The sequence below is a fragment of the Sceloporus occidentalis genome, unplaced genomic scaffold, assembly GCF_023333645.1.
Source record: "Sceloporus occidentalis isolate IW3139 unplaced genomic scaffold, rSceOcc1.0.p SCAF_2, whole genome shotgun sequence".
Lineage (NCBI taxonomy): Eukaryota > Metazoa > Chordata > Lepidosauria > Squamata > Phrynosomatidae > Sceloporus > Sceloporus occidentalis.
This window is the reverse complement of record NW_028316982.1, coordinates 70737479-70752656: the sequence shown is the minus strand read 5'-3', so window position 1 is coordinate 70752656 and position 15178 is coordinate 70737479. Positions and strand designations below refer to the sequence as shown.

The window sequence follows — 15178 nt, the reverse complement described above, 5'->3', positions numbered from 1 at the left end:
AAAGTGTTTGATTGTTTTTCAGTCACAGTCTCTCATGGAACACCTGGTTGAGCAACCCTGAACATAGCATTAGATGTTATTCTTATGTCTTTTATAACCCATGCTTGCCTTGTAGGATTCTCACTTGTAAATGAGATTTGATATTATGCTACTGTAGTAGACCACTGAAAAATTTACCATTGCTATAACTATTAACACACTGGCCATCCTTTTATTAACATTGTTAGTTTAATTATTTAGATTGAAGTTTGCACACACCTTTCAACGTGCCAAGAATTATGTAAGCCATTATGGACATGGGTAGGTAGGATAAGGTATCTACCATAGACAGAAACCTTATCAAGCCTGTGGAATTACTCAGTGTTCTTCCTTCTGCACCTACATGCTTGGAAAGAATCATAGAGTTGGAAGAGACCACACAAGGGCCATCCAGTCCAACCCCCTGCTATGCAGGAAATCTAAATCAAAGCATCCCCAACGGAAGGCCATCCAGCTTCTGTTTAAAGATCTCTAAGGAAGGAGACTCAACAACACTCCGAGGGAGTTTGTTCCACTGTCGAACAGCCCTTACTGTCAGGAAGTTCCTCCTAATGTTGAGATGAAATCTCTTTTCCTGCAACTTGCATCCATTGCTCCGGGTCCTAGTCTCTGGAGCAGCAGAAAACAAGCTAGCTCCCTTCTCAATATGACATCCCTTCAAATATTTAAACAGGGCTATCATATCACCTCTTAACCTTCTCTTCTCCAGGCTAAACATCCCCAGCTCCCTAAGTCATTCCTCATAGGGCATGGTTTCCAGACCCTTCACCATTTTGGTCGCCCTCCTTTGGACACGCTCCAGTTTCTCAATGTCCTCTTTAAGTTGTGGGGCCCAGAACTGGACACAGTATTCCAGGTGGGGCCTGACAAGAGCAGAATAGAGTGGCACTAGTACTTCCCTTGATCTAGACACCAGCCTTTTTAGCTGCCGTATTGCACTGCTGACTCATGTTCAATTTGTGGTCTACTTGGATTCTCAGATCTCTTTCACACGTAGTCTCATTCAGCCAGGTGTCACCCATCCTATATCTGTTCATTTCATTTTTCCGCCCTAAGTGCAGTACCTTACATTTCTCCGTGTTGAAATTCATTTTGTTAGCTTTGGCCCAGCTTTCTAATTTATTAAGGTCATTCTGAAGTTTGATCCTGTCCTCTGGGGTATTAGCTACTCCTCCTAATTTGGTGTCATCTGCAAATTTGATAAATATACCCCCAATTCTGTCATCCAAGTAATTAATAAAGATGTTGAACAGCATTGGCCCCGGGACAGAGCCCTGTGGGACTTCTCTCCAGGATGAAAAGGAGCCATTATTGAGCACCCTTTGGGTTCAGCCAGTCAACCAGTTCCAAATCCATGTAACAGTTACGTTGTCTAGCTCACATTTCACTAGCTTGTTTGCAAGAATGTAAAGGGGAACCCTGTCAAAAGCCTTACTGAAATCAAGATATACTATATCCACAGAATTCCCTTCATCTACCAAGCTGGTAATTTTATCAAAAAAAGAGATCAGGTTTGTCTGGCATGACTTCTTTCTCTGAAACCCGTGTTGACTTTTTGTGATTATGGCATTGCTTTCTAGATGTTCACAGACTCTCTGTTTAATGATCTGCTCTAGAATCTTTCCTGGTATTGATGTCAGACTAACTGGACAATAATTGTTGGGATCCTCTTTTTTCCCCTTTTTGAAGATGGGGACAACGTTTGCCCTTCTCCAGTCTGCTGGCACTTATCCTGTTCTCCAGGAGTTCTCAAAGATTATTGCCAATGGCTCCGATATTACATTTGCCAGTTCTTTTAATACCCTTGGATGTAGTTCGTCTGGTTACAAAGAAGTTACAAAGTGATAAATTGCTCTTTCCTCTGAATGTAGAGGCTTCATTTAGCAATCATAACTGACAGTCATTGAGAAATGTGTCCTATGAGTCATTAACTGCTGACTTCTATCGATGCACACTGAATTGATATTACAGTCTTACTATTTCAGAACTGGATAAAATGCCACTTCAAAAATTGTTGAAAAATAAAATTCACTGGCACCAGTTGACTGAATGTTATAGTGCTTATGAGGAAAGTACACATTCATTTTGCAGTCATAGTTTTAATAAAGTCAAGGAGAAGCAGATGTACTTGTTATTTAATCCTGCTGTATTCCTGTGCCGTGGACTGATATGTTGCTTTGAAAACATTGATCTATAAGACTGGAAACCTCGTATAGCATTAAATCACCATTAAACTGAATCCCCCAAATTTTGCTCTATTCTAATTTGGAAGAGTTTGCCATAATGAACATACTTTGGTGTCCCTTACAAATAATTGTCATAGATGGCTACAGCACACTGTTTTAACATACTCAGAAACAACACCTCATAATGCCAATTACCTTTTCGTTGACATGGAACTATCATTCCTGTATTGTGACTTTGGTTTCAGGATGGGAGCTTGGGGCCTGGTATCTTTTGGTGCTCTATTGTAAAGCTTTATTTGTTCTATCTTTTATTTTCATTTTTAGCATCTTAATGTATTAGGAGAACAGAAATATTTGCTCATTCATAAGACTTTTAGGTGCTTTAGTATGTTAGTACCTTATCTTTTTGGCTCAGACAGACATGTAAGTGCTGTGCAGCATTTGCCAGTATTTTTGTCACTGCTTCTGAGCTTGCGGCTGCTGTTGGAGGAGAGGTGACCGTGACCCAAAAGATCAGTCTATTGTGTGAAGCAGTTTTTGTGGTCATAGAAGTTGCTTGTCTCAAAATTTACACAACAGTTTTACTTGTTGGAGTATTGAATTGAACACAGAAAGGGCCTTATGCCAAATACAACCACCATTCTATCAAGTACCATACTGACTATTCTAGCTGGGTGCAGCTCTTGATGATTTTTAATAGGAATCTTTCCCATTGCTAACTGGGAGATTCTAGGGACTGAATCTGGAGCTGTGAAGGTTCTCTAGAGTCCCCCTCCACTCCTGCTGAGCTGGATGGGACCCCTTGAGACCACATTTTTTTATCTAAAACAAACCTCACTGCCACCACCAGCCAATAGGCAGGAAGGCAGACTGGCAAACGGACTCCAGACAAACAAAAGCCTCATGTTGCATCCAGGCTTTCTTAAAAACCTCTCTCAGAACCCTCTCAAAGGTTCATGCTTCTCTCCAACTGCCCATCTCATTGGACAGTTGCCATCTCATCAGTTGTGATGTAACCCCTCATTAAAATGTATCTCCCCGAACATTTAACCCTTAGTTATCTGGGAAGAAGGCTCTGATAAATGGAAGGACTCCCATTTATCACAGGGGTCCTGTATATTAAGAATGATCAAGTAAAACAGGGCTGTGGATCACTCTCAATGCTAACAGAAGGTTAAGAATTATAGCATTAGGTCAATAGTGTTGTTGGTTTTTAAGTGTTCAATTTTAGGAAAATAAAAGTGACATTATGTATTATTTTATTATAAAATGAATTATATTCATTTAAATTATTTAGTAGATACAGTATTGGCTTTAAAAAATCATCATAAAATACAATATAGTCAATTGATATGTCACTGAGGAGAAAAGAAAGTTGAAGAAAGTTGTGCTTTGGGTAAGAAGAATCCTTGTAATTCGGAGAACAGTAGCAAGAAGAATTTGAAAGGCAACTTGTTGCTATTTTCATGGCATGGAGGATTTAAAGAGTGAAAAGAACTGGGTGTCCTCCTTCCCCCAGGAAACAGGAACTGCTCAAACAACCATGCTTGATCATGTATGCTGGAAATTGTAGCACTTTCCCTTCCCTTTCAGACACGGTGCAGTTTGTTAGCTGCCCAAAGCCATTATAAGGAAGGTAGAGTGTAAATTTAATCAATCAGTAAACATTATGCAAATTATAAGAATAATGCAAAATAATAAAAATGTGGTACTGGCTACACTAATACAGTGGACCTTTGGTATCCACTGGGGTTTGGTTCCAGGACACACACACACACACCATGGATACCAATCCATGGATATTCAAGTCCCATTATATACAGTGGCCTAGTAAAATTGTGTCCCTTATCTAAAATGGCAAAATCAAGGCTTGCTTTTTGGATTTTTTGAAAAATATTTTAAGCCTTGGATGGTTGAATCTGTGGATAAAGAATCCGTGAATATGGTGGGCCACCTGTATGAGTATTGACAGCAGAGCCACATTTTCCCTCTGAAATGGTTTAAGAATCTGTAAATATACCTACAAACCCCCCTGTTATCATTTATTATCTTTTATTGAGAAACTCTTAGAGGGTTTTTTGTTTTTTTTTGCAGAGTATGTGTTTCATATTCTCAATAACAGCTGTTATTTTCTATCAACAGAGTTTGCAGAGCCATTTGAATAAGTTTTCTGAGAAATTTGATCAAATTCTGGCTTTTAAACCCACTGGATGGACTTACTCAGATCGGTGCTGCTCTTTGAGTGATATCCAACCTCAGACCAGAGGGAAAATCACCATATATGGTAGCATAATTTCCAAACAGTTGAATATGTTTCATGCTCTTCTGACTGTCTTTCACATTATGGATTGGATCTAGAGTAGTGCTTAGACAAGTTCTACTCATGCTTGTGGACAGTGAGGTGATATTTGTGATTCCGGCTTCCTCCTGTTTATCCTGAATGCTGTATACTAGCAAGCCTGACTTTAGTATTTTGCAATTATTTTCAAATATATTTGACAACCCATTAAAATAAAGACAGTTTGGTTAGATATATAACTAAGCAGAACAAGATTTATAAAGGCATCTCAAATTTACTGGAATGGTTGATGAGATCGCTTACATTTCTTGGCATAACCACATGACATGCAGAGCAATTACACTTCTTTTAAAGCCATGAGTGTGTTGAAATAAACCCACACTCATAGGTTTTAACTTTAGATAAGGGTTTAGCTATCCTTTTGCTTGTCATTCTCTCAGGAGTATGTCCACTGCAAAGTGATGTTGCAAGCTGTGGGTGTGCGGGGCCAGAAAAAGCAAGACTCTCCCATTTCTTTCCTTCCCATATTAGCAGGGAGGAAGCAGATCACCCTTGCAGAAACCTGAAAAGGGTACTTACTGATGGCTTGAAATTAGGCCAAAGCACATATAGCTATAGAGGTACAGATCTTATCTTTACTGCTCTGGATCTTATACCAGAAAATATTTATTAAAGAACAGATGTTGTAACAGCTAAGAACTAATGTGCTTCCGCAGTATAAATCTACATTTACATAGTTACATAGGGGTTGCACTGCACCATCCCTCTATTGAACACCAGCAATGTGCAACTGATTGGTGAATAGACAGTGCACCTACTTATTGTGCACTGCAGAATACACAATAGGCATTCTACAGTCCTAGTAAATAAAGTGGTATCTTGCAGACACTGATGAATAGTTATGCACCATCATTCAACTACATTGCTAGAATCCTATTAGTTACTCCCAATCAGAGGAAACTCATTGAATCAAGTGTTGAATAGTAAATGTAGACAAAGGTAAATCCAGTAGTTTCCCAGCAGAGAAGGGGCGAGCATCCTGACTTCGGGTGGCTCCGCCCACGAGGCTCCTGATAGGCAGGTAGAAAACAAAAGAGACAATCGGGGCTCAGCCCCGCCCCTGTGGGCGGGGCCACCCCAGAGAGCTCCAGTCGTCTTCCTGCCTCGCTCCTGGTAGGACGGATCTCTGCTTTGCTTCATAGCATTGGAATTTCTAGCTCCCCTGGACTTTCCTGGCTCTCCCCTTCTCTCTCTTTCTCCTTCCCTCTGCCTAGCTTCCCCTTTTAAAATATATATATATATATATATATATATATATATATACCCTTCTTTATTTCCCTTCCCTCCCTGTCCCAATGGCCAGACCAGCCATGACCAGCGAAGATGAGCGGGCTTTAGGGGAGCTAGCTTCCGCCCAGCCCAGGCCAGCCCTGGCTTTGCCGGCTGCTCGCCGTGCGGCTTCCCCCACAACAGCGGCGGCGGAAGCGCGCCCGCAGCGGCCGGAGGAGCCCTCCCTCCCTCCCACTGATGGAGCCAGGGCCTCCCAAACGACCCGGCCAGGGTCCGAGGATGGGGAGCCCTCACCAGACTCACCGCAGGACAGCGAGGAGGACATAAGTGACCCCCCACCGCCGCAGATGCAGCGATGGTTCAGGTCCCTCCTCGCCAGGGAAGCACCGCATCTCCGCGGGGGCCCCCGGGGAGACAGCGACCCTGCAGGCGCGACACCAGCATGGGGGGGCATGCCTTTCGCGGGGGGGTCCCCTTTCCTGATGTGGCCTGGGGCCCCTTTTCCTGGAGGGTGGGGGATGCCGGGTACCGGGGTTGACCGGCAGATCGTCCCAGGCTTCATGCCGGTCGCCTATGGAGGCGGCCATCTTGCCCCCAGGTCGCCCCGCCTACTTCCGGATGACCCGGAAGTCGGCCATCTTGGCCATGCGGCCTCTGATGGGCGCCGCCATCTTGGCCATGCGGCCGCCCATGAGCACCGCCATCTTGGACATGCGGCCATCGATGACCGCCGCCATCTTAGCCGCGCTGACCCCGATGGGCGCCGCCATCTTGGCCGTGCAGCGAGCCAGGGCGCCGCCAGCTGGGGGATGCCCTTCCCCCTAGTCAAGCGACAGTCGCCAGGGCTGACGGAGGCCGCTCCGGTGGGGGCGGGGGGGATCCCTCCACCACCTCCCAGGCAACAAAGAGGATTAACCACCCTACTAGGGACCGCTGCCACCTCAAAGGTCGAGAGGGTCACGGCACAGGCACCGCAGTGCCATCTGGTGGCAATAGGCTGTCAGAGCCCTCAACCAGCCAACTAGGCCTCCAGGAGTTACCCCATAGTTCAGGAGAGGAGGAGGATGAAGGCTCCTTCTCCGACTCAGAACACTCATATCAGCCGCCTCCCAAGCGGCCAAGATTTGACAGGGGTTCGTCTCGCAAGCGCCCCCGCTCTCCCCACTCTTCAGACGAGGAGGTCTCTGAGCATTCCCGGAATTCCTCAGCTTCTGAGGCAGAGGAGGGCGAGTTGTCCCAGGATGAGGGGGAGGACAAGGGGGAACACCAGGTTTCTTCCTGCCTTATCAAGCCAGAGGATTATGTCCCGCTCATTAGAAAAACAACCAAGACCTTGGGCATTTCCTTGCCCCCAGGTCAGCCCACCCCCTCGGACTCTGACCTCCCCACGGTGAGCGAGGAGCTTTTTCCAGTCTCCTCCTCGCCTGTCCAGCAAATCCCTTGTCCCCTCAACATCATGCAGATTGTCCGAGACGAATGGGCCAGGCCTGCTGCTTCCAGGTCTAACCATAGTGTGATTTGCAAACACTACATCCTCCAGCCAGCAGTTATGGAAAAGCTCAAGGTCCCATTGGTGGACGCTCCTGTGTCGGCGCTCGTTTCCTCTGCCGTGTTCAGGAGGACAGGAGGGCTGAAGGGGCGCTCAAAAAGGCCCATGAAGCCATGTCCATAGCCATTAGGGCAGCCACCACAGTCTCTATGGTGATGCGAGCCAGCCTTCAGTGGTCCCGCCAACTCCTAGACCTGCTGCCCAATTCCGACACCAGGGTCAGGCAAACCATCAATAAGCTGGCCAAGGCCGCAGCCCTTGCGGCTGATGGCACCCTGGACACCATTCAGCAGTGCGCACGAGCCCAGGCCGCTGCTGTAGCGGTTCGCAGACAGTTCTGGCTTAAAAACTGGAGTGTGGACTCCAAATCCAAGCAGAACCTGGCCTTCACACCCTTCTTGGGATCCAAACTTTTCGGAGAATCCCTAGATCCAGTGCTGGTTGAGGGAAAAGATAAGAAAAGGTCTCTGCCCTCAGTCAAGAAAAAGGATGACAGGAAACAGTATAGATACCGCTCTTCCTTTCATTCCTCTCAGTCCTTCTACCCTTCCAACTCCCAATCCTTTCGAGCCAGGGAGTCCCGACCCAACAAGGCCAGATGGGGAGACTCCAAGTTCTCCAAGCAGGGCAAATCCCCCTTTCCAGCTAAAGACGGTGGAGGTCCCAAACAGCCCCGCAAAAATGCCCCGCAATGACGGCATCCCCCCAGTAGGGGGAAGACTTCGGGAGTTTGGCCACATCTGGGAGACGTCCACTTCAGACAGGTGGGTCATCGACACTATCCGTCACGGCTACAAGATACAGTTTCATCGCAAGCCCGGCAACATCTTCCTGCTGTCTCCCAGATCGGCCGACCCCCTCAAACACCGCCTCCTGCTGGAAGCCATCGACCGCCTTCTGGCCGTCCACGCCATCGAGCCGGTGCCCACAGAAGACCGAGGCCAGGGGTGCTACTCAACTATCTTCCTTGTGCCAAAGAAAAACGGTTCATGGAGGGCCATCCTGAACCTCAGGGGCGTCAACCGGTTTATCTTCAAGAAGAAGTTCAGGATGGAGACTCTAAAGACCATACTGGACAGCCTCCAGCCTGGAGACTTTCTTTCCTCACTGGACTTACAGGATGCTTATCTACACATTCTGATTCACCCCTCTTCACGTCGTTTCCTCCGCTTCAGATATGGCAACCGGCATTTCCAATACCGTGCACTTCCCTTTGGACTGGCCTCTGCTCCCAGGGTCTTCACCAAGGTCATGGTAGCTTTGGTCGCCCATTGGAGGAGACTCCGGCTCCACGTCTACCCTTACCTCGACGACCTGTTGATTCGGTCATCCTCCAAAAGTCAGGGACTTCTCCACACCAACCACATCCTCACATCTCTGCAGGACCACGGATTCCTCATAAATCTGGAAAAGAGCACCCTTGTTCCAGACCAACACATCCACCACCTGGGAGCCCTCATAGACACTCAGGCAAGCACGGTACGGCTACCTCCGGACCAGATCTGTTCCATTCAAGAGGCCATATCAGAGGCCCTCTCAGCCCCGCGAGCCAGTCTCCAGCTACTGGCTCACCTTCAGGGTCTCATGATTGCGGCCATCCCGTGCCTGCCGTGGGCGAGATTCCACCCCAGGCCATTGCAGTGGCTTCTCCTGCCCCACCAGCGAGCCATCGCCCTCAAGAGACCCAAGAGGATTCACCTGTCCAGCGAAGTGCACCAGTCCATTGGTGGACATCCAAAGCAATCCACCACAGTCTCCCGATCTGGAAACCCCCCAGGGTCCAGATAACTACAGACGCCAGCCTCCGCGGATGGGGGGCTGTCTGCGGGACGCAGTTAGCCCAAGGCTGCTGGAGCCCATCGGAACAGTCCCACAGCATCAACTGGCTGGAACTGCGAGCGATTCGCCTAGCCCTCCGCGCCTTCCACCAGAGGGTTCGACACAGACCCATCCTCATAAGGACGGACGACATCACTGCGAAGGCTCACGTCAATTGTCAGGGAGGAACCAGGTCCCGGTCCCTGATGCTCGAAGCTCAGTCCCTTCTGAGCTGGGCCGAGGCCAACCTCACGGCCCTAGAGGCCGAGCACCTTCAAGGATCCCTAAACTCCAAAGCCGACTGGCTAAGCCGGACGGACATAGACCAGGGAGAGTGGAGCCTACATCCAGAGGTTTTTCAGACCATATCAGACAGGTTTGGCAAGCCAGTTCTGGACCTCTTCGCCTCCCCAGTCAACGCCAAGACACCCAGGTTCTTCTCCAGGTTCCGAACAGAGGGGGCCGAAGACGTAGATGCTCTCAACTGTCCCTGGCCGGAAGGTCTGCTGTACGCGTTCCCACCTACTCCTCTACTCGCCAAACTGCTGGCCAGAATTCGCAGGACCCGAGCTCAAGTCCTACTAGTGGCCCCAGCTTGGCCCCGGCAACCCTGGTTCTCCGAAATCCTCAGCATGGCAACTCAGAGTCTTCCTCTACCAGCCAGGTCGGACCTCCTAGCCCAGGGACAGGTCCACCACCCAGACCCAACCTGGCTACAGCTTCACGCCTGGAAATTGAACGCAACATGCTGAGCGGCTACGGCTACTCTCCAGAGGTGATAGATTCCATCCTGGCATCTAGGCGTCAGTCCACTCTCAGGATTTACAAATACACCTTCAGAGCATTTAAGAGGTGGTGTAAACGCAAGAACAAAGATTTCATCAATGTCTCAGTCCCTACGGTCCTTCAGTTCCTCCAGGACGGATTTCTCCAGGGGCTTCGGCCTAATACCATAAGGAGGCAGGTGGCTGCCATCACCTCCATCCTTCCCCATGAGGACGCGGCAAGGATAGCCCTGCATCCCCATATCCGCAGATTGCTCAAAGGGGTCGCCAATAGGGCACCCCCAACCAGACATCGGTTCCCGTCCTGGCAGCTCCACAAGATCCTTAAGGCTTTGACTGTTCACCCCTTTGAGCCTTTGAGGGAAGTGCCCCTCAAGTTCCTCACCCTCAAGACATTAATGCTGACGGCGCTCACCTCGGCAAGGCGAGTCTCTGAGATAGGCGCCCTTTCAGTCCGCAAAGAGTTGTGCATCATCAGGCCAGACTCAGTCCTCCTGAGACCCGACCCAACCTTCATCCCTAAGGTCAACTCTGTTTTCCACACGTCCCAGGACATTGTGCTCCCTTCCTTCTGCCCGCGACCGTTTAGAGACTTGGAGAAGAGCTGGCATACTCTCGACGTCCGCAGGGCCATAAAGATCTATCTCAAGAGGACGACAGCCTTCAGAAAATCTGAGGCCCTGTTTGTATCCTTTAGGCCTAACTCCAAAGGTAAAAAGGTGTCGGTTTCGACCCTGGCCAGGTGGATTAGAGAGTGCATCGTCCTCTGCTACAAATCATTAAACCTTCTACCACCAGGGGGTATCACAGCTCACTCAACCAGGAGTGCGGCTACTTCGGCGGCGCTGGCCACCAATGCCCCATTGGCTGAGATTTGCAGAGCGGCCACCTGGAAGTCCCCTTCCACCTTCGTCAGGCACTACAAGCTGGACCTGTTCCAGTCAACCGAGGCGGCCTTCGGCCGCAGGGTGTTACAGCAAGTGGTCACTGAGTCGCCTTCCACGCCAGTCGGCCCACCCTAATTCTTGGGCCTGCTTTTGTACATCCCGAAGTCAGGATGCTTGCCCCTTCTCTGCTGGGAAACGGAGCGTTGGACTTACCTGAGAGACGTTCCTTTCCAGCAGAGAAGGTCCGAGCATCCTCCCCACCCTAACTTGCCTACTGGCCCGGGTGGGCGACCCCTTTCTCCTCTCCTTTCAGTTTGACCAGTTCCTGCTCAGCTGGTAACCGACTGGAGCTCTCTGGGGTGGCCCCGCCCACAGGGGCGGGCTGAGCCCCGATTGTCTCTTTTGTTTTCTACCTGCCTATCAGGAGCCTCGTGGGCGGAGCCACCCGAAGTCAGGATGCTCGGACCTTCTCTGCTGGAAAGGAACGTCTCTTAGGTAAGTCCAGCGCTCCGATTTAGTGGCTCTACTCTAATCAGGATACACTATAGGATGTGGGCCCAAATGTTGTGGTTACAATACAGCACAGATGTAAGCACAGCTTGGTCTATTGATATATAGAGTCTTAGTGTTGCAATTCTATGGCCATTTTCCTGGGACCGTGTCCAATTTCTGAGGAAATATGCCTAGGACTGCAGTTTTAAGAGCAACCCGAAACCCTGTGTTAGGTTGTGGCTAAGAGCTTTACTTTACTGAAATCATAACACTTTCAAATGATGTTATAGTAAAGTGGACCCTTATTATCTACTGGGGTTTGGTTCCAGGAACCAAATAACAAAATCTGTGTATGCTCAAGTCCCATTAAATACAATGGCATAGCAAAATGGTGTCACTTATATAAAATGGAAAAATCAAGGTTTGATACCTGAAATTTATACTTTTTTATATATTTTCAAGCCCTGGATACTTGAATCCGTGTATAAAAAAATATGTGGATAAGGAGGGCCAACTGTAATATTTATGATATTACTTAGCACTTACAGTGTTGAAGTATTTCACATGTATCATCTAGTAATCCTAAGGATCCTGTCTGTCTATCTGTAAAATAGTATTAGTCTTATATTATACATTGGTTGATGAATGAAGGACAATACCTCTGCCTTGAGTTCATACAACTTTACGCAAAATATGAGTGGGGGATTTACTGGCTCATTCTGTTGGTGAGTATCCCACACCATCTTATTTGAGACAAAGAACAGAGTTGAGTTCTGGAAAAGCAGTATGCAGTTGTTTGCATTATGTATTCTTTGAAGCACAGTATTCCTCAAAGACTTCTCCGTTGCAGGTTTAATGGAAGATGTATGGTTGACAAGGCTTTCTTTTACAAGCTAATCACATCAGAAAAAGACCTCCTTTGACTCGGTTTCTTATCAAGTTTAATTTCATCAAGATTAACTCATAAGTAACAGGAAAGATGAATGCTAGATAATTTTCTCCTCCATTGTTAGGTCAAACTGAAGATCAACTCACTATTTGATTAAAATATTTGTTCCATGCCTTCTTATAGAGCATATTGTGCTAGCTTTCAACTAAATACATTAACTAAATTTCTTGTAAATTGTTGTTTCATTTCCAGGGATTCCTTACAGTGAGCACAGCAGCTTCCTTGAAATGAAACGATTTGTCCAATGGTTGAAACCACAAAAGATTATCCCTACTGTAAATGTGGGTAATTGGAAAGCCAGGAATGAAATGGAAAAGCATTTCAGAGACTGGGAAATGGATGCTGCTGGACGGAAATAGGAGCTACAGTGACATTTTTGCTATATCTTACACTCAGTTTCAATTTTATTGTCTTGTTCTTTGACCCTGAATCATGGAGTAGCAGGAGTCTCGTTCTGATTAATCAAAAAGATACCTTCTATAATGAAAATTATTAAATCTGTTGAGATGCAGGCTCCTTAGATAATTTACAATTTGATTGGTAATGTGATGACTGCTGAAAGTGTTGTCACATTAAAGCATCTGTTTGGGTGCTGTGGGACAAACAAGTTTGACAGGATCTTAGTGCATGATAATTTCATGCTATATATTTTGTAATCTCACTACAGTGGAGTGCCCAAGATCCAAAGTTTAGAAATTCTCTTCTAAGAAGGGGACAACTTCCTGCTAATCAAGGGCCTGGAAATTTGCCTAAACAAGGGTTTAATGTCCTTAAGCTGAAATCTTTAACAACACTCAATATCTGATCAGGAGTTTCATTTATCCCACCCCCTGGAGATACTCCACGATACATTGTACAGAGCTGAAATGTACTGTAAAATGGTAGCTTTCACCTGCTGAATATCAATCTCGGCAGCCAAAAGCCTAAACATAAACTATTTAACTTATTTGAAAATTTTGTATCATGCTAAGAGCTCTAAAAGCCTTTGACTGCACCATACACATAAAGCAGAATTAATGCATAATGCACTATACACTAATGAGATTTTTTATGTTGTATGTTTATAAAAGAAATATATTTTAAATAAACTATCTAAATGCATTTATATTGTATTGGAACATTGTATAAAGTGTCTTAACAAAGAAGTGTCTTTTAGTAAAAGTTGGGTTGAATGTTCCCAAAGAATTTTAGAAGTTTAGCCTGTTCAACTATTATGTTTACAATGTGAACATCGATCATGCAGTTGTATCTTTGCTAAGAAAAACTATGTTGACCATACAGTTCTAACTAATAGTACTCACCTGGCTTCCTTTTACATTTGTGGCTACCATGATTACTTGTGACAAGCTATTTTAGTCATGTAGGTTGGCATCCGGGGGGGGGGGGGGAATGTGTGTGTCACTGCTAACCAACTGGTGACCATGCCAAACTAAGTTGTGCCATTATACAACATTTCTATTTTTAGGCGGTGAGAGGAAAGCCGTCCGGATGTGCAGTGTGCAATGGGAGTCTCCGTTGCTCAATATGACATCTTTGCAGTGCCCCATTGTGCAGTTCATGTGTACTGAGTCAGCAGAATATTTATTTATTTATTTATTTATTTATTTATTTATTTATTTATTTATACATACATACATACATACATACATACATACCCTGCTCTTCAGGCAAAAGGCTATCAGATAGCTCCATCATAAAGTTATACAGCATACCTCGGATTCAGGAACCAAGACAAATTGTGCAGGGAAAGTCCTGCTTGTCCCCATTCACCATGTTGGTTGCTATTTTTCAGCATCTTTCCCAACTCTGTAATCCTTTTGTTGTAAATGACAGAAATCTAAACCTGTTTACAATAGGTTTTAGACTGTGGCTGTATCATATAACAGATTTATATGAAGCCACTGGAGCTACTGGCTATTTTTAAAAAAACTGTTTACTAATAAGCCCAACATGAACTTGTATTTTTCATTACCGTGCCACATTTCATTTTATTAATTACCAGAACATATATCATAAGTGAAGTTGGGATATTTTCAGTCTTAGTATGCTTCATATTATGGCTCATTCCTATACAGTTATGGACCTTTTTCTATTTTGCTTTGCATTTCACTAACTTTCAGCTCACCACTTCTTCAGATCATTTATAAATGAATTAAATCATACCATTTCCAGCAATGATCACTGGAATAGTCCTGCCCATTTACCCCTACTATTGCAACCAGTAGTTTAACCTGTAATTTATAAGACAGCCTCTTATTCAATGACTGTTGAGTTTTCTCTCTCAAATCCCTTGTAGGTGTAAAAAGGGTATAAAAAGCAGAAGAAAAATCCAGTGTATAATGTTATATTAGCCTTATTAATAAAACTAAAAAAACTAAAATGTTTATAGAGAAGTCATAAAATAGGGGGTGGTTTATTCATTTATTTGGTTTTTGCAGAAGTTAGGCTGATTCTTCACTGTTGTTATTGTGTGCCTTTAAGTCATTCTTGATCTTAAGATGAATCTATCACAGCATTTGCGTTACAAGATTTATTCAAAGGAGGATTTGCCTTTGTCTTCCTTGGCGGCTGAGAGGGTATAACTTGCCCGTGGTCATTTTCCATAGATAAGGGGGTTTTGAACCATGATCTCCCAGAATCCTGATTCAACAGTCAAACAGCTATGCCATGCTGGACCTACCACACTTTATTCTTTCAACCAATGTACCTGAGAGGAGGAGTATTAGTGTAATGGATAGAAAGGATGATAGCTGTTGGCTATCATCCTATCTAGGAAGGAGGCAAATTCACTGATGCTGCATTAATTCCTTTTGAAAAGTTAAGATTTCACATTTGCAATCTTTTAAGAATGCCAAGGTGTGTACCACCCTTTATCTGGTCACTT

General features: G+C 45.7%; 1 protein-coding gene across 5 annotated transcripts in view; it reads left to right on the top strand.

Annotated features, from left to right (window-relative positions):
• Window positions 1-13362, top strand: part of LOC149318519 (DNA cross-link repair 1A protein-like) — a 36249-nt gene extending 22887 nt beyond the window's left edge. For 2 of the 5 annotated variants that reach the window (XM_089509935.1, XM_089509936.1), the window contains 2 exons: window positions 4368-4509; window positions 12487-13362. In XM_089509935.1, coding sequence (XP_089366061.1) covers window positions 4368-4509; window positions 12487-12653 — 309 coding nt within the window. In that variant the 3' untranslated portion in view covers window positions 12654-13362. Of the gene's footprint in view, window positions 1-1619; window positions 2258-4367; window positions 4510-12486 lie in introns of those variants that run through there. The other 3 variants (XM_089509937.1, XM_089509939.1, XM_089509938.1) reach the window with 3 other exon arrangements.
• The last annotated feature ends 1816 nt before the right edge of the window (window positions 13363-15178 follow it).